Below are 20,696 nucleotides of genomic sequence, written 5' to 3' on the forward strand. Positions count from 1 at the left end.
TGTATACAAGGCCATCCAGTTCTGAGGAATTTGTGTAAAACCACAGCAAAGCGCTGGCTTCCATCTCTGTTTTGAAAGAGATTTGCTAAACAGTTTTGCTCTGAGCATGTCACAAATACTTTAATCTCAGAGGAATAGTTCCACATTATGGGAAATCACTTATTGGCTTTCATGCCAAGAGTTAGATGAGAAGACTGATAGCGTTCTCATGTCTGTGCAGCACTGAGCTACAGCCAGGAGGCAGTTAGCCTGGCGTTGCAAGTGCGCAAGGAGAAATATACCTATAATAAACCTATTACTGTAAATAAAGATGGACAACGCATCTCCACTTCCTCCCACTGTCCAAAAAAAAGCCAAATTACCTTAAATGCAGTGATGTCATTTGGCAGAATTTGTGCAGTAACAATCTCTCTGGGATCTAGTTCCTGCCGTCTGACCAAATTGTAAGCACACTGATTGGCACACACAGCAGTCAGTCATGACACCAAACCCCCTTTTATGTAGCATGAAATAACGAGTTATACAGAGTTTCCATGGTCATGGAATACCTGGAAAAGTCAATTAGGAAAATAATTGAAACTTTTGGAAAAGTCATGGAAAATTTACTGTTGTAAATGAAATCTTTACAGTAATTATCCATGGATAACGCCAAAGAGACAAAAAAAAAACATCAAAGAGATGCATAATGGCCACAATGAGATGCAAAACGACCCCATATCGATGCAAAAGGAACCTAAAAGGAGATGCAAAATGACCATAAAGATACAAAAGAACCACAATGAGATGCCAAACAACCCCAAAGTGATGCGAAACGACCACAGAAATACAGAGCGACCCTAAAGAAATGTGAAATGACCACAATAAGATGCAAAAAAAACCCCAAAGTGATGCAAAACGACCACAAGCGATTCATATAGCCCACTATGAGATGCAGAGGGACCATACTGAAATGCAAAACGACCACAAAGTTTTTTATCCTACCATTGCATATGTCTCATCATTTTCTCCCCGTGTTCCCTCTCTCAAATTATGTTTGAATAGAGTTTGAATGTTTTTGTTTGAAACGTGTGATGGGGGCAAAAAGATGACATTTTTAAAATGGGTCCTTTAATAGTCATGGAAAAGTTTTGAAATTTGTGTGGGAACCCTGGTTATAACCGAAAGAATAAGAAAAATGAGCACTTGTATTATGACTCAGCTAAGGGACAGCATAACAGGGATTTATTACAAGGAAAGAAGGGGAATGGAGGTGGAGATGGCTTCGGATGGCACGCTGAGGCAGAGAGAGTGGGTAATGACAGGCGAGGCGTGGAGGGAATGGCGTGGTAGCAGAGCGGCAGAGGGAATTGCAGAGTGAGAACAGGCAGGCAGTTAAAGAGACAGACTGGAGAGGCTGATCCTGGAGCACAAGAGACCAGGATTAGAGAGGGCAAAAACACTCGAGGAGAATACGGACAAAAACTTGGAGACAGAGAGCGGCTTAAACAAGTAGATGGCTAAACGATATGGAGGATGAATGATCGGGATAGATAAACTGGAGATGAATGAGAGGCAAGTGTGGATGATCAACGGTAATCAGGGGCCAGGAGAGAACAGAGGAGTGCCACACCCACAGACACACAAAGACAGACAAGGACACTCAAAGGTTTCCATTAACCCTCAAATCTCCCATATTGAAACTGTGAATATAAAATACGCCTAATGAAAACACATACATTTAAAAAAAACTCCTATTTACTGCAAAAAAGGTTTTATGCTTGCATGAGGTGGTATTTTAGGCATAACGACAAAGCCATATTTTGCAAAATTGTAATGGAAACACTTTTTAGGCGTCACATGATGCTAAAGCTATGCGCTTGTCAGAAGGAACAGGCTCCCTCTGGCTTGATGCAGCAGGCACTACAACAGGTGTTATTGCATCACCCCTACGTTCTTTCGATTGGAAATAATGACCGTTAGTGCGGTGGGTGCAGCAGAAAAAAACGTGTTGATGTTTTGAACATCTATTGCCATGCTTCGTTGATTGTTACTGCCAGAGGAGAATTCACACGACATCACTTTGTGGAAACACAGTCATCTCACAATTGTGTTTTATCGACATTTTGAAAATTTTGCTTAATTTTTTCACAAATCTGTAAAGGAAACCCACCATCCGACATAAGTTGTTGGGGTGAATGTGTAAGCAAACTGTCACCTATTTACACATCCAACTGTTAAAGAGCAACATTAGTAACAACAATTGTACTTATATTTGTGTCCACCTAATGAATGTACACGAGTTAATGCTCTAATTATGTTTTTTTTAATTACCACCGAAGTGACATTTGCAGCAGCAAGCTATTCAACAGATGCTCTAAATGTCACCTTGGTGGTAATTAAAAACATTAATGGGAGCATTAGCAAGTGTGCCGACTCTATTTTTCTGTCTTCTACATGTTAATCAGTCCAGCAGATAGTATTTATTATCTTGCTTTGTTTTTTAGACCTTTTTGACTCTGTTTTGGTCTTCACAGACTCCCAAAGGAAATATCTGTCTCTTTAGCTGTTAAATGCTTCACTATTGTACATTCGTCACTAAGTTGCTAAACAGTTTTCGACATACATGTCCACTGTTAATATATTGATTCATTGATTGATTGATTTCAGCTTCTTGAAACAGAGCTACTCCATAATACACTCTATCAATCAAACAGTAATGTTGTAAAGAAAGGTTCATCCTATGGTCTCTTAAATGTCTTTAGGTGTGGGTTTGGGTATTGAAAATAACAATAAGAAAATGAGCTAGAGTGGAGTGTTGAGGTTCACTTGGTGGCTTAGATGTCTAATGTTACAACTCCTTCTCTTGCAACGCCTCAGAGCCCAGAGAATATTATGTGTGCTGCAATATTAAACACTCCCCTCACCAGGGGATTTATATTCACACCCAGAAATAATAAATGAGAAGCCTTTGAGGAAAGGGGGCACAGTGTCCTCCACACAGTCTGCTAGCGCTGATTTTATGTAGTACCTTCAGCGCTTGCGGGCTGGAGACCACATAAGAGACACTGGAGACTCATCTTCTTTATGAGAAAAAGAAGGAAGGTGTGAAATAGACATAGCATCAAAGTAAGAAGCTAAAAGTAGACAAAAAAAGATGAGACAGGCAGGGAGAGGGAAAAAAAGTGTGAAACATATCTCAGCCACTCTGTTGGCACATGTACTGCATGAAATAAAGTTTAAAACAAAAAAGCAACCCAATCGCTAGAAAGAAATGTTGGCAACCACAAATATGTTACATTTGCATGTTATGTAGCAGATATGTTGAAACTCCATGTTTCAGCAATGCTATGGTTAACATGTGGTGAGCTTTAGGCACAAAAACTACCAACATACCTCCCACATATCTTGTTTTGACTGAAAATACCCAGTTCTGGGGGCACAATTCCTACCGGAAAAGCAGCAATATCGTATCGTATCGTATCGTATCGTATCGTATCGTATCGTATCGTATCGTATCGTATCGTATCGTATGGTATCGTATCGTATGGTATCGTATCGTATTGTATCGTATCGTATCGTATTGTATCGTAGCAACAGTTTTTTTGTGCCATATATCCTCCAGTAAACGCATCAATGTCTCTGTAAAAACAACCTCTTTTCAAATCACTATCCTGACAGGAGACGCAGCAATGTCTTGGTAAAAAAAAAATCAACTGCTTTTAGTGCAACTATCCTAGCAGAAAACACAGCAGTGTCCTGGTAAAAAATAATTGCTCTTCACGCCACTTTTCTGGCAGAAAATGCAGCAACGTGTTGGTAAAAAAGACAACCGCTCTTTGCGGCACTGTAACAGCAAAAAACACAGTAATGTCTTAGTGGAAAATATTCTATTCCTGGCACTATCCTGGCCGAAAACACAGTGACGTCTCTGTAAAAACAAAAGCTTTTTTCGTGTCACTATCTCGGCAGGAAACGCAGCAATGTCAAAAAAAAAAAAGTAATCGCTTCTCATGCCACTATCTTTGCATAGAAAAGCAGCAATGACTGCTTTTGGTACCATTATCCCTGCAGAAAACACAGTGACGTCTCTGTAAAAACAAGAGCTTTTCGTGCCACTATCCCAGTAGAAAACACAGTCCCTGCTGCAAAAAATTGGACTGAAAAAGGTATCCCCTTTCTGTATAATCAACCCTTCCTCTGGTTTTGGACAGAAAGTCATTTGGATGGACCAAAAGGACAAACAAGAGAGGAGTTCTACACTGTCTCACTTGACTGTGGACAGACAGAGTGTCTTCAATGGAAAAACTCTGTAAAAACAGATCACACTTCTCCAGGAATGACTGGAATTCCTGCCCCCGTTAAATTTTCCAAAACTACGTGGCTTTGGGAAAATAAAATATTCTGTGTGATAGCTGTGATAAGAATACAGTCTCTATCCACCCTGCATGTACAGATTTGCACTCGAATGTACCATTTTATCACACTTGTGGGGGTGGAGGCTCAGTGTAGATGCCAGGCAGAATACTTAACACAACAACACATGGATCTACTTAACTTTTTCCGAGATTATTTGTCCACTTGTGGAGCCTCATTGTGTGAGAGATGTTGCCGTTAGCTGTATTATACTGTATGTTAAAGTTGTGTGGGAGTCTCTGTGTGTGGTGGGTTGAAAGACTTTTTTCTCTTCTCTTCTCTTCTCTTCTCTTCTCTTCTCTTCTCTTCTCTTCTCTTCTCTTCTCTTCTCTTCTCTTCTCTTCTCTTCGTGAGGAGAAAGTTGCCCACAGTACTTTTGGTCAGTAAGGCGCTGAGTCATACAGTTAGAGTTGAAATTCAGACAGATGGAAGTAGTTAAGCCTGTACTACTGTAATGCCACAGTGTAACAAGATTTTTTTTTTTATTGTATGCACTCCAATGTGTCTATATCTCTGCTGTCATGCCAGATGCCCCAGTCTGCAGTCTGTTTCCAAAGTTCCTCCAACTCACAACTTTACTGTGAACAGTCTCTTGGGCCTGGTAGAGATTCAACTGAAGCCACATACCGTAAAAGCAGTATTTTGCAATTTTTTCTTGGAACGTTTCCCAGTCTGTTACTCACTGCTCTGACCACATGAGAGCTGGCTGACACACACACATCCAAAATCCAGTAGTATAAGAAGCACTCTTTCTTTTACTTAAAGGAAAAGCATAAAAAATGTAGTGCCATCTAGTGGCGAGGTTGCAGATTGCAGCCAAGTAAATATCCCTCTTCTCTGCTCACCTGTCCCGTTCCAAGCACATTTCAGATGTCCGCCATTGTGCCCCTTTAAAGGTGCATTATGTAATTCCAGCCACCCAGTCAAACCGAAAAGGGGGCAGTATTTGACCAATAAATGTCAGACTACTACTGTGTCCATGCAACAGCAATTTACAGTCATCAGTCGTAAAAAAAAAGGCAACTCATAACTGAAGGCAGAGCAAGACCACAGCCGGTCAAAATAAGGCTGGTATACTATGATCCTTACGTTTAGCATTTGTGTAAAGTTTTCTTTACAGCTTACTTAGCTTAGTTTTAGCAAAGCCACAGTAACAAGAAAACAGTCACATCACGCCATTAGAAATGTTTGTGTTGTCATTGGTTACACTAAAGATATGTTTTGGTAAATAGCCAAAGTGAGATATTACCAGTCTAAAAGAAATGTTGCTAGTTCAGCATCAAACCGCATCTTTTTACTCTCCAAGAGCTGTCTCCAGCACTGGAAAGCCATATCAATATTCACTCTGAGATGAGAACACACTGGGGCAAAAACAGTGGCATTGTGGTGCCACCTGACCATGTGCCTCTTTTGCCTAAATCATCCGTGACTTTGTTGCCTAACTGTAACCATTGTGACGGTCGTCGCTGGTTGCCATGTGCTGTTTTGTAAACATAAGGACCATGCTGCATTATTCCACCATGTGCATTTGTTGACATCACCCTAACGGCATCCCAGACTGTGAACAGTTGACGCAGAAGGATATCTAAAACATCATAAGTAGACGCAGAAGGTCACTGACAGAGCGGCACCATGTGATGAGTTGGGATGCTACACTGATATCAGCAATAATTTTCCCTCAGAAATGTAGTGAAGCAGAATTACATGGAATTACTCAAGTACGTTTGCCTACAAGTGCCTTGAAATGAAAAGTGGTACTTTAAAAATACAGCACTTGAGTAATTTTACGTAGTTACTTTCTAACACTGCAAAAAATCAAGAGGGTTGTAATTATTTTAAAAAAAGCCAAAAGGAACCAGCTTACCTAGACGGGGTGCAGCGGTCTTTTGAAGCGGTCACAGGCACTCTTGCAACAGAGAGAAAAAGAGGTAGGAAAGAGAAGAAAAATGGGAAAAACATCACAATGCCCTAACGAAGGCCGCTGTGCTGAGACGCATCTTTTTTAAAAAATGTTATCATTTTTTTTAATGGTTTTCTTTAATATTACAGATTTCCAGCTCAGTACTTTCATCCGTCTCATAAAATGCATGTGTGTTGTGTTTGTTTACAAAAAGCAGAGTGATGATGATGGTAATTAGTGTCCATTAAGCGCTGGAAGCACTCAGGATGTCATCAGGGACTCACACTTTGACATTACATAGGGCATTATGATTGCACCCTACAATAAATGTCTCTCAGTCTTTATCTCTTTCTCTCTCTGAATGATAAATAAAGCATCATGAGAGCATGTGACTGAGCTGAAGGTACCGCAGGTCTAAGGTCCCTGGACTCTAACCCAGCCTTTTCCTAATCATAGAGCTGGATTAAAAGCATGAGCAGGCCCCTTCCTCCTAACACCATGCTGCATTTATAAAGAGTCCAACACTCCAGAACTAATAAAGCTATACTGTGTTTTATTATAGAGTAATTGGATCAGATTTGATTGATGTTTTTAATGACGTTGATGTGATTGAAGTCGGAACAAAAACTTATGGTGAGGCGTACTTTTGTTACTATAATTTGTTTATTTATTTTTCTTTCTAGCATTTTTTGTGGCTGTTTTTATTCACATGCTTTTGTGGCTGTGTGTTGGTGTGTGTGTGTGTGTGTGTGTTTGTGTGTATGAAGCTCTTTAAGTTACAGTTTGTTTTATGAAAAGCGCTATACAATTAAAGTCTGATTGATTGGTTTACTGATTGATTGACCGACATTACTAGCAACATAAGCAACAATCCCACAACAACAGAAAGCCAAACAGTTCTACTGAACAAAAGTGAGACGAAACTAAGGTAAAGTTGGGATAACATTTTAAATTAAAACCAAAGGATAAATAATGCAGGACATAAAATGTTAATATAAAATAATACAAAGAAACAGACCAAACACAAAAACAACAGAAGTAATAAAAGCACAAATAGGAGGAAGTAAAATAAATCAAACTAATTAAAAAAGGTAAAATAAATAAAAATAAATTTAAAAAAAGACATTTCCACTGTGCTTGGCGCTCTGCCTCTTCATCGCAAGAGTATGTTCTGCATTCATGAATACATGAACATGCCAGAGAGTGATCTGGCACTCAGAATGGCTATTTATGAATGCACCATGTGTCTCTGTTACTGCAGTGAAAAGATTTAAGTTGATTTGAGGTTGTAATAAATGTTTCAGTATTAAAATGTTTTAATATTGTTTCGACTGGCTCGAAAGCTGCACTATAAGAGGGTAAACAAAACCAGGTAACAAGCAAAGGAAAAAAAGACAAAAAAAGGGTATAAACACAAAAAGCTGTGTCTCTGCAGGGATTTACAGAGAGTGTGAGCAGAGCACAGAGCCACTGATAAAGACTCAGCTCTCAGCTTCACACAGCTGCTCTCAATCAGCTTTCAATCAGTCAACAGTGAGCTGCACCTGAAACAGAGAGCAGGCACGCACACACACACATACACACACACACACACACACACACACACACACATACACACACACACACAAATGCAGAGGTGAAGCATGACAGAAAAAGTACAACACATAATGACATGTAACAATATTAAAAAATAAAGTGGAAATTTTTAAATGCCATAGTTCAAACCATGTGGGTTCACTTTTTTGGTGAGAGCTATAAGCCATAAGAGCTATAAACAGAGACAGATTAAACAAAGAACTGTTAAAAAGTTTGGCAGCAGAGGCAGAAATATCTTAACCCTGTGATAACTGAGCACATTGGCTTAGTTTATTTAGTTTATTTCAAAACATGGGAAGAGGACAATGATTAACTTAAGAAATGGCCCAGAAAATAGCAAGAAATTATAAATAAATTGTATGATAAATGTAGTTTTCTGGACATTTTCCCCTGTTTTTTGATAATACCTAATAACCCCCCTAGCTAAATTCAAACGATTTTCTTTTCACCATATATTATTTTTTTTTTTTTTTTTTTTTTGCAGTTTGTGAGACATTTCATGCCAAGTTGGTCATTATGTTTTTCCAGTGTTTTTGAAGAGAAACCAGTTTCTCTTAGGTTTCAGAGGTTAAATTGCATGTGAAATGCATATAAATGCAGCACAAGAAAACCGATGAACCGTTTGTTCCACCTCTTTATGTTCGAATGATATCATCAGAGTTATCTCAGCGTGGGTGTGGAGACTCTAAATTCGTAACAGAGGGCCTGCATTAAAAACTGGAGGTAAAAAAAAACATGGACCTTTATCAGTCAGGGAGAGTCAAACAAAAGCTAAGATCAAGCAGTGTGACCCAAGCGTAAACGATAACTTCATACCAAATCTCCAGTGCTGTCTGGATACACTGTTAATCACCTTTTCATCTAAAAATGTGTAGCTGATTATCATGTCAGTTAAGTGAATATGGTTGCTTGAGTACTGAGCTTCTTACAGCATATTTATCTTGTTAGAAGCACTTGGTTCTTTTTAACCCTCTATGGTACAGTGTCGGCTGTAGGTAACATACCAATTTTTTGGTGTTCACACTCTTCTCCTATCTTGGATTTGGAATCCATAGCTAGTCAAGCTTTTTTGATTCAGGACCACCCACCACTTTTGAAATTTGGCAAAATTTTGCAGAAAAGGCACCAAGGCCACAGACATATGATGCATATTTTAGCTAATGAAATGCTAATACATTTTCATATTTAGTGCACATACTACTTATTTTTGGCTCTGAAAAATGCAAGAGTAAATTTAGGCCTAAAACAGTGATAAAATTGAATGAAAGTCTTCAGAGAAATAATCGCTATTCATTTCCATATAAATTTCAGTCAGAGACACAGGAGCCACTGGAGAGGGGCTAAAAAGCTGCATGTGGCTCCAGATCCACAGGTTGCCCACCACTGCTTTAAGGTAACCAAAAGTGTGCACTAAAAAATAAATATTTTTGGAAATGTCTTTGAATTTATCTTTATGACTTTATATATTTTCATTAGCTAAAATATGCATCATATGTCTGTGGCCTTGGTGCCTTTTCTGCAAAATTTTGCCAAATTTCAAAAGTGGTGGGTGGTCCTGAATCAAAAAAGCTTGACTAGCTATGGATTCCAAATCCAAGATAGGAGAAGAGTGTGAACACCAAAAAATTGGTATGTTACCTACAGCCGACACTGTACCATAGAGGGTTAAAAAGAACCAAGTGCCAAAAACACTGGCTGCAACTAAACATGGTTTTGTTTCTGCAGCAGTAACATACATAAAAGTCCATCCTCCAGTTTTAGATGTTTAACAGTGGCCTCTACTTATGCATCAACATGACCCAATTAGAAAACCACAGCTATATGTGGACTCTCCTGCAGCCTCACTTAACATATACAGCAACCTTATAATCTGAGCATTAGTTGCCACGTCAAGAACAAATTATTATACCCAACGTGCCATCTAGTGGCCCATTTGGGAACCATAATTTGGGTTTAATGTAAACCAGATTTGACTCTATTTGGCCTCTAGATGGTGATACGATCATTACTCTATGGCTTATGAAAAATGTGCTGTGTATGTGCTGTTGTTAAAGAATGTATTTGATGCATAGTATTAGTACTATCTAGTTTGAGCATAAACAGGCAGGCAGTCTGAACTCATGGACACAGTTTTGTCTGTATAAGGACAAACAGCTGTGTCCTCTGTCTGCCCCACTGCAGTAGTTTGGCGCTCTGCTATGACAATATGTCTTGGCAAGACGAGAAAACTCCACATACACTCTCAAACAACTGGGTCAGCTACATACACACACACACACACACACACACACACACACACACACACACACACACTCAGCTGAGACTCAGAATAGCACATGTTAAAGGGAGACTCCTGCTGGGTGATATGGTTGTAATCTGTCAGTTGTGGTTGTCTTTTATTATTGTCTTTTCTTATTTCCATCTTCCCTCTGTCTTTCACAGTGTAGCAGCCAATAGGAACATGCCACAGTCTTTATTAAAATAAGCAAGAATCGTCTGTCTGGGTCCAGTTTATGAGCTGTGCACACATCAGGTGGGGTCATTTTTAGGTAATGTCATCACAGAAGGAGACAAATCGAAAGTATCGCTGTCTTTAGATAGTGCTGTGCCATGCCAACAAGAGATTTTGCTCAGGTCGACCGTTTATAATTGCATTTTATTTTGAAACAAATGCTACCAAACCGTTAGTAAGTTTCAGGCTACATTTCATCCAAAAACGCCAACAAACCAGCAGCCCCACAGGGATTTTTTGTCCTGAACTTCAAGTTCAGAAAACGTTCTGCATGAGGATTTCCATTACCAAAACAGGAGAGGATAAAATGGAGTTTTCCAGGACTTTGCTCAGTGTGTGTGTGTTTGTACTCTAGATGTCGGCTTAGGTTTTGTTTTAAATTAGGAGAATGCCTTTCCAGAGTGGGAGGGAGGAGGGATGTGAAGACATAAACAAAGGAGGCGAACCTGCTGTCTGTGCAGATGGACGACAGCTGCAGATCAGACAAATACACACTAGTGCACAGCTTCTCGTTTGGGAGCTTTTATAATGAAGTTTTTGAGCGTCATACAGTATTTTGAGAACTGCAATAAAAATATTTTATGTATTAGAGTCAGTGTGATAAAACATACCCAAATATTTAGCAAATCAATCAAAACACAAATAGACATCAAACTGGTAAAAGCTGCAAATGCAGTTTTTTTTTACTTCATTTTGACAGAGACCTGAAACCATTTGACATCAGTTCATATTTCCAGATATGGATTTCTTTTTGAAAACAATTCTTATAATGCCACGATCCTGAGTCCAATGTTTTTCAAACAAATTGCATGTCCCATTCTTCAATGTAAAATAACTTGAGGGTGGATGTTGAACAATAAGTCATCATTGCCTCTGCGAATCTCAAGCAGGAGAGAGTGGTCATGCTGTAACTCCTCATGGACATCTTCAGTGGTCTGAACTGGTTGTCCATTTATTTTGACTATAATGTCTCCTTCCTTAATACCTCCTCTAAAAGACAGAAAGAAACTGTAGTCAGTGATTTGCTATACAGATGAGGGACAAAACAAAACCAACTTGTGATGTAAAATGTGTACATGCCGAACACGACTGACTGTAGATTATGTAACAAGTCACCATTTATTTATTTTTTATTTATTAGTTTATTTGACAGGGACAATGCAGTGAACATACGTAGTAAGTTCAAAAGACATTTACTGATGTGTTGCATGTAAGGCTTCTAGCCAAGGCTAATTTGCAACCCCTGTCTCTTGTTGGGGTTTTCTATCGAAGAATAAAACAAAACCAATCAATTAAAAAATTATTTATCAAAAAACGATCTTAAACTACAAATAATTGCAATGAAACTATGGCATTTAAAGAAAACCAAAGTTTGAATGCTACTTTGCTGCATTGTGGTCTCATCCTAGCTTCAGTGCTGCGTGTGTGTATGTTCTTGCATTTTTGCACGTGTGTGTGAACATACTTTTCTGCTGCAGTGTCAGGTATGACCTGTTGCACAAAAACTCCACCGCTGATGTCAGAAAAGTCTGGATTCTGATGTTTCAACTCTGCTACTAGACTGAGACACACAAAAGCACAATGCTGATACTAATATTAAAGCCAGTACAAATACTACTCTTAAATATCAAATATTCATTAATTTTCAGAATTTTCACTTTCTGGAAATGCCAGGTTTTTGCCACTTTGTTTTTTAATGAAAAAAAAACACAAAAAAATATTTTCAATATACTACATGCTAAGTGGATTTTTTTTTTTTAAATCACAGCCTGGGATATGTCAATGATTTGCAGCAGTGACAGTGCATCTAGTGGAAATAGCATGTCTTTTTTTTTGTCCAGAGGCCAGATTTGGTAAAAATGACGTAATCAGGTGAAAAATAGTAAAAAAAAAATTTAAAATTCCAAGACAAACGAAAAGATTAGACAAAAATTCACAATCTTGCCAAAATTCATGCCATATGCATGAACACAGCCAAAATTATCAAACAATGACAAATGAAAAGCACGTAAAATATGCCAAACAGTCCCTATGAGTTAGCTTTTAATTAAATTTTAAGCCACATGTTTACCATATACCATACATGGTTTAACCAGATCAAGCATTTGAAGTTGCCAGACATCTGGATCTCAGAGAAATATCAGAGAAATAAGCCGAGCAAATGTTGGTGGCAACTCAGCTCCAGTCCATTTCATGCCAAAAAGTGTTGAAACACTGATTTTTAAACACCAAAGTGCTTCATTCAGTGTTTTTGCCAGTCTAATTTGTTTGTTTTGGATTGGAAGAGACTCCGTGGACAATTTGTGTCCTTGTAAAAAACCTCCTGAACAACGAACACTGAAGGACTCCTGACTGAGAGGAACTGACTGCAATTGTACCATTGTACCTGACATTGTACCATCCATTTTGTTATTTTTTGATTGAGCGACCCCTAGTGGCAGAAAATTACGCATCATACATTTAACTGAAATGTGTGCTGAAAATGCTCAGGCTTTGTAATAAAAAGCTACATGTATGTGTGTGTGGACGTTACAACTCACGCTTTGGTGACAGTGAGCATCCTGATGCCTAAGAAGCGTCTCTTTGCCTCTGAGTTGTCTGAAAACAACACAGAAGTATCAAATTAATCTTGAAATAAATGTGTAAACAACACTGGAAATTCCATTGCGACAGATGTTTGTACATCAGCAGCTCTCACCTGCATCTGACTGCAGTTCCTCTGTAAGTCGTCTTTGTTGTCTTGTCTTTTCTGTCACAACAGCAACAGTAGGGGTGGGATTTACAGAGAAATATTTAAAAAATAACCACTTTGTTTGCATCAAACACCATAAAGTGAATATATTTCTGAATTAGTTTGTTTGTGCTGCTCAAACTATGACCTCTGACCTTTGCTTTGTTTGGTCTGTGACTCTGTGAGGAAACGGCTGATTCTGTCAGAGGGGATAGCGAAGGAGATCCCTGCTGTCACTTTCAGAGTGTTGATGCCTATCACCTCGCCGTCCTGAAGGAAATACACACACATGTAGGAACAGGCACAGCACATACAAAAATCCCACTGGATATCTAATGTTGTCCCACCATTGGTGCACATTTAGGCTACAGGGTTGCAATATACCGATGATAACAATATTTAAAATAAGGATATACTGATATCATGTTAATAATACACATGGTAATATCATGTGAATAACATAGTGCCTTTTAAATATATATTTTTTTAATTTTTTTTGTTCTTTCTTTGTCTCCCTCCCCCAACATCACGTGGTTGCCTTTTCCCTGTCTATGAAATGTATTTGCTCTTTTTGTATGCTTTTGTACAGATATGGTTAAAGAAGATTTCTTATGTTGAACACTGTTGGCAACAGCAATCGTGTAACACGTTAAATATTCAACGGGAAAAATAACATCTTGATTACTACAAATATCTAAAAAAAACATGTTTATTTAAAAGTGCATAGTTTAATGAATGACATATTGCTATACACTGTATATATGTAATCAATAAAATTCAGATTGAATTGCCCCTTTTTTTAAAAACGTCCTTCATTTATTTGAATGGCTCAACAAATTGCAAAAGTTGGCAAAAATTCTGAGGTCTGGGACTGATATTATTGCTGCTTCAGTTAGTATAAAGAATGAAGCATATAGCTTTTATTTATCTGTTTTGTGCTTTTTTTGGGTGGACATGTTGATTCATCCTGGTTTGATGCAACAATGCATGTAAAGTTTCTTGATATGTAGATACAGGGGGGTTCAGATATATCTACCATTGATATATTTAGCTTTGTTTGGAACCCAAATAAAAATAATAATTGTACAACAATGCGGACAGCTGACAGGCACATTAAATAATCCTCCACAGCCGTATAAATCATCACAACATTACTCACCAAGTTAACAAGAGGTCCTCCTGAATTTCCATACTTCTCATCAATTGGATAAAATGTGAAAAAGGGACAAAACATTGATGATTTTAACAAAATGCAAAAGATTAAAATATATACACAACAAAACAACCCCAGTGTGCATCTGTCATGAACTAATAACCTGTGTGTTGTGTGTATGTGCATGTATTACTGATGTTGTGGGGACATCTGTTTACACACTCACATAATGGGGACTGGTCTGCCAGTTGGGGACAAAACACAAGTCCCCATAACGTAAATTGTTAAAATTTAGAGTGCAGACTGTGGGTTACATTTAAGATTTGGTTAGGTTCACTGGTACTCAAAGATAAGAAAATGCACTGGTAACCAGTTTCTCATAGATCTAGCTATGATGGAATCAGTTACAGCTATAACTTGATACAAATGTGTTAAATAAATTAGAATTAAAAAAATAAAAATAGTTTGGTAAAAAAAAAAAAAAGTTTAGGGTAAGTATTTTGGAAATGAGTGTAAGTCACGTCACAGCAATGTCCTCTGAAGTGATGGAGACACAACTGTGTGTGCACCTGTTTGTGTGTGGGCCTGAATGTGTGTGAGCTCACATTGATGATGGCGTCAGTCTGGATGTAGTCCATGTCTGAGTCCTTGATGCCCAGCTCTTTGCCGTCTCTCTGAGCGGTGCTGACGATGCCAGTGGTGACTGTGTTCTGCAGGGCGAAGGGGCTGCCAATAGCAACCACAAACTCCCCCGGTCTCAGATCAGCTGAACGTCCTAGAGACAGCACGGGCAGCTTCTTCTGCTTCCATGTGGACGCACACGGAGCACACACATGCGTGTCAGACAGAAACAAATTGTACAGTGAGAAAAATGGATGGAGGATGAAAGAAATTTGGAAAGAGATGGACAGAGAGAGAAAGGAGGAAGAGTTTAATGCTTACAAAACTGTCCAAGTATTTGAGATACGGGTGTGAGAATACACACATCAGCGCAGTGTCTCTGAGTCACAGTGCTGCTGTTTAGGAAAGTATTCCCGCTATGAGTGTCTAGCAGAAAACTGTCAGAACTTGGCACAGGCAGGATGTGGGTTCTTGCGCAACAGTGCAGAATGTTTTTTGTATTAGGGTCAAGAAACGTCTGGAATATAATGTTTACTTCCATTTGGATAAAGAGAAAAAAATGTATGATCATGACTGGACTGGAGCTGTTAGTATACTCTCACCTGGGGATTGACCTTGATTGTGGCGATGTCTGCCTTCTTGTCTACATCTCTGACCACCGCGTTGTATGCATCGCCGTTGTGGAGCTGCACGCGCAGCTGAGTCCTCCCCGTCACTGTGGCAGATGTGGTTACGACGTGAGCGTTGGTCACAATCACACCTGAGTGGGTCACAATAAAACCGGAGCCACTGGAGAGACGCATGTGGCGACCAAACAGAGGATGTCTGGAGACAGAGAGAGGAGACAGGGAATGAGAAAGAGGCCTAAAATGTTCAAATCTTACTTTTTTGGTCTCTTTGAGTTTTGATTCATAACTTCATGTGCGTTAAAAAGAACGCATATGCACAAGGACGTTGTTTCGTTTGAACACTGAGCATCAAACATTTAATTTCCTGCATTGTTTTTTTTATTTTTATGCACCAATATTTGCCTTTTCTTCATCAATTTATGGTGTAAATTTTTCTTTCATTTTGTCAAGATAAAGCCTTCTGCTACTTTTATGTTTTTGAGGGAGCGAAATGCAATTGATCTATATTTAGGGGGACACGTCCCCCTAAAAAATACTCCTATGCATGTATGTCAACCTAAATAATCAGTGGTATCACAGTTCTAAGGTTTAGGGGACATACATTGGTTCACTCTGCTAAGCCTGAATTGTCTTGCACACAACTATCTGTCCTTGTAATGCTACTTTAACAACTCACACTCTACACACACACACACACACACACACACACACACACCTTATGAACAGTTCAATGTGGACAACAGCAGGTGCTATTTTCTCCACTACGTCAGCAATGAAGTTGAACTTGTAGCGAAGACTGCTGGGATGGACCAGGGGACGACCTGTACTGACAAAAACACACAACATTAACATCAGTAGGCTATACACACACACAACATCATTAACAATCATGACTGAAGGATTAAAGATTAAAAGAGATGAAAAATAAATATTTTTTTTCTTTGAATGTTAAAATAGTGGAAAAATAAAACAATTACAGTTTACAACCAAGATTACTCCCAGTGAGGCCTATTTATAATTCATTTAATTCTGATTATAAGATTAGGCTATAAAACACCAGAAAATAGTAAAAAAACAAACAACAAAAAAAAAACAAAACAAACAAACAAAAACATAACTGTCAATCAAAGTTTCCTAGAGTCCAAAGTGAAATCTTTAAATTGCTTTTCTTTCTGATCAACAGTCCAAAGTTTAAAAATGTTCAATTTACAATAATATAAAACTGAGAAAGCAGCAAATCAAATCCTTCAGAAGCTGAAATCATTAAATATTTGCCTTTTTTTCTGATAAAGTTACCAATTGATTGTTTATTAAAATAGTTGCTCATTAACTTACATGAGTAATTGCTGCAGCTCCATTACAGATATTGTTTTGAATGCCCATCCCAGTAAATAATAATAATAATATATAGTATATTGTAAAAACATCTCAGCACAAGTACAGTCAAAGTCAAAAGACAAGGTTTCATAGCTTTTTTGGTAACACAATAAACTAGAACTGCTACGATTAATCGATTAGTGGCCAACTATTAAATTAACCACCAACTAAACTGAATAGATTAATGGGTTTGAGTAATTTTTTAAAGAAAAAAAATCAAAATTCTCTTATTCCAACTACTTAAATGTGAATGTTTTTGTGGTTCTTCACTCCTCTATGACAGTGAATATTTTTAGGTTATGGACAAAACAAGACATTTGAGGTCGTCATCTTGGGCTCTGGGAAACACTGAATTTTTCAATATTTCCTAGCATTTTATAGACTAAACAACTATTGATTAATTTAGAAAATTATCCACGGATCAAAAATAAGCACATACATTATTATTATTACATCACAGGCAGGTCTATTGTCCATTTAGGATGTTTTACGATTCTGTAAGATCATTTTACTCAACTCAACTCAAAAAGCTCATTTCTTCCACTGACCACCCGCAGCTTTCCTACCTGCGCCTATAGGTGAGCAGGCTCCTTTGTGCGCTTGGCTAACTGCGGCTCTCCCTTTCTGCTCAGCTTTCCGGCTGGCTGCTCTCATCTTACACACATTACCGTAAGTTTTCCCGTCGCTTCCACAAACTTCATGCTCCATCTTACACCGGCAGACCCCCTTGGAGCCCCGCCGCTTCCCCGCAGCGAGCAGCTTGCACTCCAATCCATCCCCGCAGGGCAGGTCGTTTTTGCGGCCGCAGGGGTCTCCCTCGCGCGGTGAGCACACCAGGCAGCAGTTGCATCTGTCCGGGACATACCCGCCGGGACAGCTGGGGCTCGGACACGAGCCCACGTCGCAGCGGGAGGCGCATTTGTCGGAGCGCGCAGCCCCGGTGAAGTCGTGCGTAAAAACAAACGCCGCTGCAAGTAAAAGTAACTGCATCGTGATTAATTTTGACGGTGCCAGAAAGGTCGATTGGATTTGATCGATTAATTATATCGTCATATTAAATATCTCTCCGAATGTTTCTCTGTGTCCAAAACCCTAAATGAATAAAACACTGCACTGGTTAACTTTACTCCACAGGTCTGAAAATGATTGGGCATGTGGAGATGATGATCTCAGCTCTGTGCAGATTAAACTCCGGACATCGCCGAGTCATCAGTGCCCGCATATTTTGACAGCCTAGTGACTGAACATCACTGAGCTCTGAGCGAGAAGCTGAGGTGCGCTGCAGCCACGGAGACACCAGAGACACTCATGATATGAAACTGATAATTGCACCATCTAGTGGAAACAAAAACACACAACAGCATTTAAAAGTAGCCTTTCAGTAAAGATGAGCGAAGGGCCTGTAATCTAGCTACAGCTGTCCTCCTGCTCAGGCTGGCCCACTTTAATCTGTAAAGTCCAATCCGCCAATAATTTCGCACTGAATTGGTGAAACTTACATAGCCCCCCCCCCCCCCCCCTTAAAAAAACAAAAAAAAAAGCCTTCAGATATTATTTCAAAAGACGTGCCCTGAAATGTAAATCTAAATAAAATGACAATATCTGATTTTATTTCTAAAAAAAATATATATATATTAAAAAGAGGAAAAAGAGAAAATAAGATATATATACAGACAGGGACACACACCACACACATTTCATGTTCTATAGTTTTTTTTAAATGTCTAAATTTACAGCCCATTTGTCAAAATCAAATGTTGGCATTCTGTCTCTGCAAACAAAGAAAAAAAATATGTACTTGTACTTTTCATACCCATCATAAAAACAGCAGCTGACTGTCATCTGAAGTAGAGGTGAGATAGATGGTGAGACACGTGTCAAGCTGCAGACCTCTGTTCAAGACCAAAAACAACAAAACTGATTTGTGGTTTTCGTAGTGAACCACCACTGTGTTTCCAGCAGACCAAACGTGGGTGTTTTTCACAACCAAACGTTTAGCAGCTGTTTTATTACTGACACATCGTCGCATTTCCAGTGGGCCTTGTGTAACAAAAACAGAGTGCTTTAAGCCAGAACATGATCTTTCCTAATTATAACCAAGAGCCTTCCAAGATCCACCACATAATAACGTACAAAGGTGACATATCCGTGGTTTGCAGATACGTACAATGCCAACATTTATTGAGCTGACTGATTTTAGTACACTCTTTTCTGGCAAAATGTGTTGAAACTTCATTTCTTTTTTCTATTGTTTTGTGTGTGTTACAGTAGGAAAAGCACAGCTATAAATAATCAATTTAATGACTGCTGTACCTCATTGAGCTGCTTCAGTTTCAGGGTTCTGGCATTGTACGTGCTGAGGCACCTGAGTATAACTGTCAACGATATCAGTCACCTGTGCTTTTCCCTGAAAAAGTCTGAATGTGTGCTGTTGCATAAAAAAGCCTGTTGTGTTGACTGTTACCCACTTGGTTGTTTCTGAAATGCATCAAATTAAGTTAATTACAGTAATTATAAAGCACTACACCACAATCATAATTTAAAATACAGGCCAATTTACTCAAAATATGAGCGATGAAAACAAGCAGAGTAGGCCTACGGTGTCAGGAAAAAATAACTGTTGGGGTGTTGATTAAAATCAGTTATAGTTTTCAGAAGACCTGAACATTTATTTGAGAGTACAAATACTGCATTTTGAAACAACAGATCACAAAAAAGTGCCTTTAAGTTCAGCATGGGGGATATTTTCCACATGGTGGCAGTGTTAAGCTTTATGTCCTCCTACATCTTTCTACTGCTGACACAGATGACACTGATCATGTTGCAACACGTTTTCATATATTTCCTCTCCAGATGTGTGCTGCGCCTCAGTGTGTTTGTGTGTGTGTGTGTGTGTGTGTGTGTGGGTGTCACCTTTATCTAAATGGATGAGTGTGTGGTGAAACCTCCACCAGTGTCATGGTAGAGGGGTGCACGCTGTGGAGAGAGTATGTAAGTGTTTTGGTGCACGTGTTTCGTTTGCACATGCATGTAGAGATGTTTTAATGAGGGCAGTTAAATTATGCACGTGTTTGTGTCCACATGACAACATCTGCTCGTCAGCGCGTTAACATTATCATCAGTCTAACCTGCAGCATGAAGTGTGATGATGTGGATCCTTCCACTGCACCGGGACACATTTATGCTCAGATGTCTCTTGAAGGTTTAGTTTAACTACTTTCTACAAGGTAATTGATTATCAGGGTACTTCTGTCACTATGGTGAAGTACCAAAAAGGTATTGCCCTCCAAATCCTGAAAAAATGACAGTGCTTTGCAAAAGTATTCACCCCCCTTGGTGTTTTTTTTTCCTATTTTGATGCATTACAACCTGTAATTTAAACTGATTTTTATTGGGATTTTTTTTGTGATGGACCTTCACAGAATAGTCAAAATTCATAAAGTGAAATGAAAAAAAAAAAGTTACAAAAAATCTGAAAAATAAAATACTGAAAAATGGTGCATCCATATATATTCACCCCGTTTGCTGTAACGCCCCGAAAAAAAACCTGGAGCTACCAATCACAGTCAAAAGTCATAAACATCCGTAACTTAGAATCACAGAAATATATTGTGTGCAAAGTTGTTACATCTTTGATTAAAACCTATTAAAATGGGAGCAAAAACAAGCGCTGCATTTAATTTTTTTTTCAGTGTATAACCACCTCATGTAAAGTGTTTTCTCTGTTCTCATTTTTAAATAGCATGTCAATTATCTTCAAGAATTCAAATCATGTTTTTAATTTA

The 20,696-nt window shown here is 38.7% G+C and overlaps 1 protein-coding gene across 1 annotated transcript; it reads right to left on the reverse strand.

Annotated features, from left to right (window-relative positions):
* Window positions 1-11,221: 11,221 nt before the first annotated feature.
* Window positions 11,222-17,901, reverse strand: htra3a (HtrA serine peptidase 3a). The gene is made up of 10 exons (XM_042485707.1): window positions 17,478-17,901; window positions 16,250-16,355; window positions 15,508-15,730; window positions 14,890-15,087; window positions 14,291-14,323; window positions 13,287-13,401; window positions 13,099-13,149; window positions 12,941-12,998; window positions 11,866-11,961; window positions 11,222-11,390 (listed from the first exon to the last, which is right to left on the reverse strand). The coding sequence occupies exons 1-10, from the start codon at window positions 17,899-17,901 to the stop codon at window positions 11,222-11,224; spliced, it is 1,473 nt and encodes a 490-aa protein (XP_042341641.1).
* Window positions 17,902-20,696: the final 2,795 nt, after the last annotated feature.

Source organism: Plectropomus leopardus, chromosome 4 (genome assembly GCF_008729295.1).
Source record: "Plectropomus leopardus isolate mb chromosome 4, YSFRI_Pleo_2.0, whole genome shotgun sequence".
In the NCBI taxonomy this organism is placed as follows: Eukaryota; Metazoa; Chordata; class Actinopteri; order Perciformes; family Serranidae; genus Plectropomus; species Plectropomus leopardus.

Excerpts from the sequence above, each read along its gene's own strand:
- htra3a (XM_042485707.1), bottom strand. The coding sequence starts at position 17,901 with ATGCAGTTACTTTTACTTGCAGCGGCGTTTGTTTTTACGCACGACTTC. Across the intron at positions 12,999-13,098 it reads GGAACTGCAGTCAGATGCAG|ACAACTCAGAGGCAAAGAGA; the intron begins GTGAGAGCTGCT and ends TGTTGTTTTCAG. Across the intron at positions 11,962-12,940 it reads ATGCTCACTGTCACCAAAGC|TCTAGTAGCAGAGTTGAAAC; the intron begins GTGAGTTGTAAC and ends TGTGTGTCTCAG.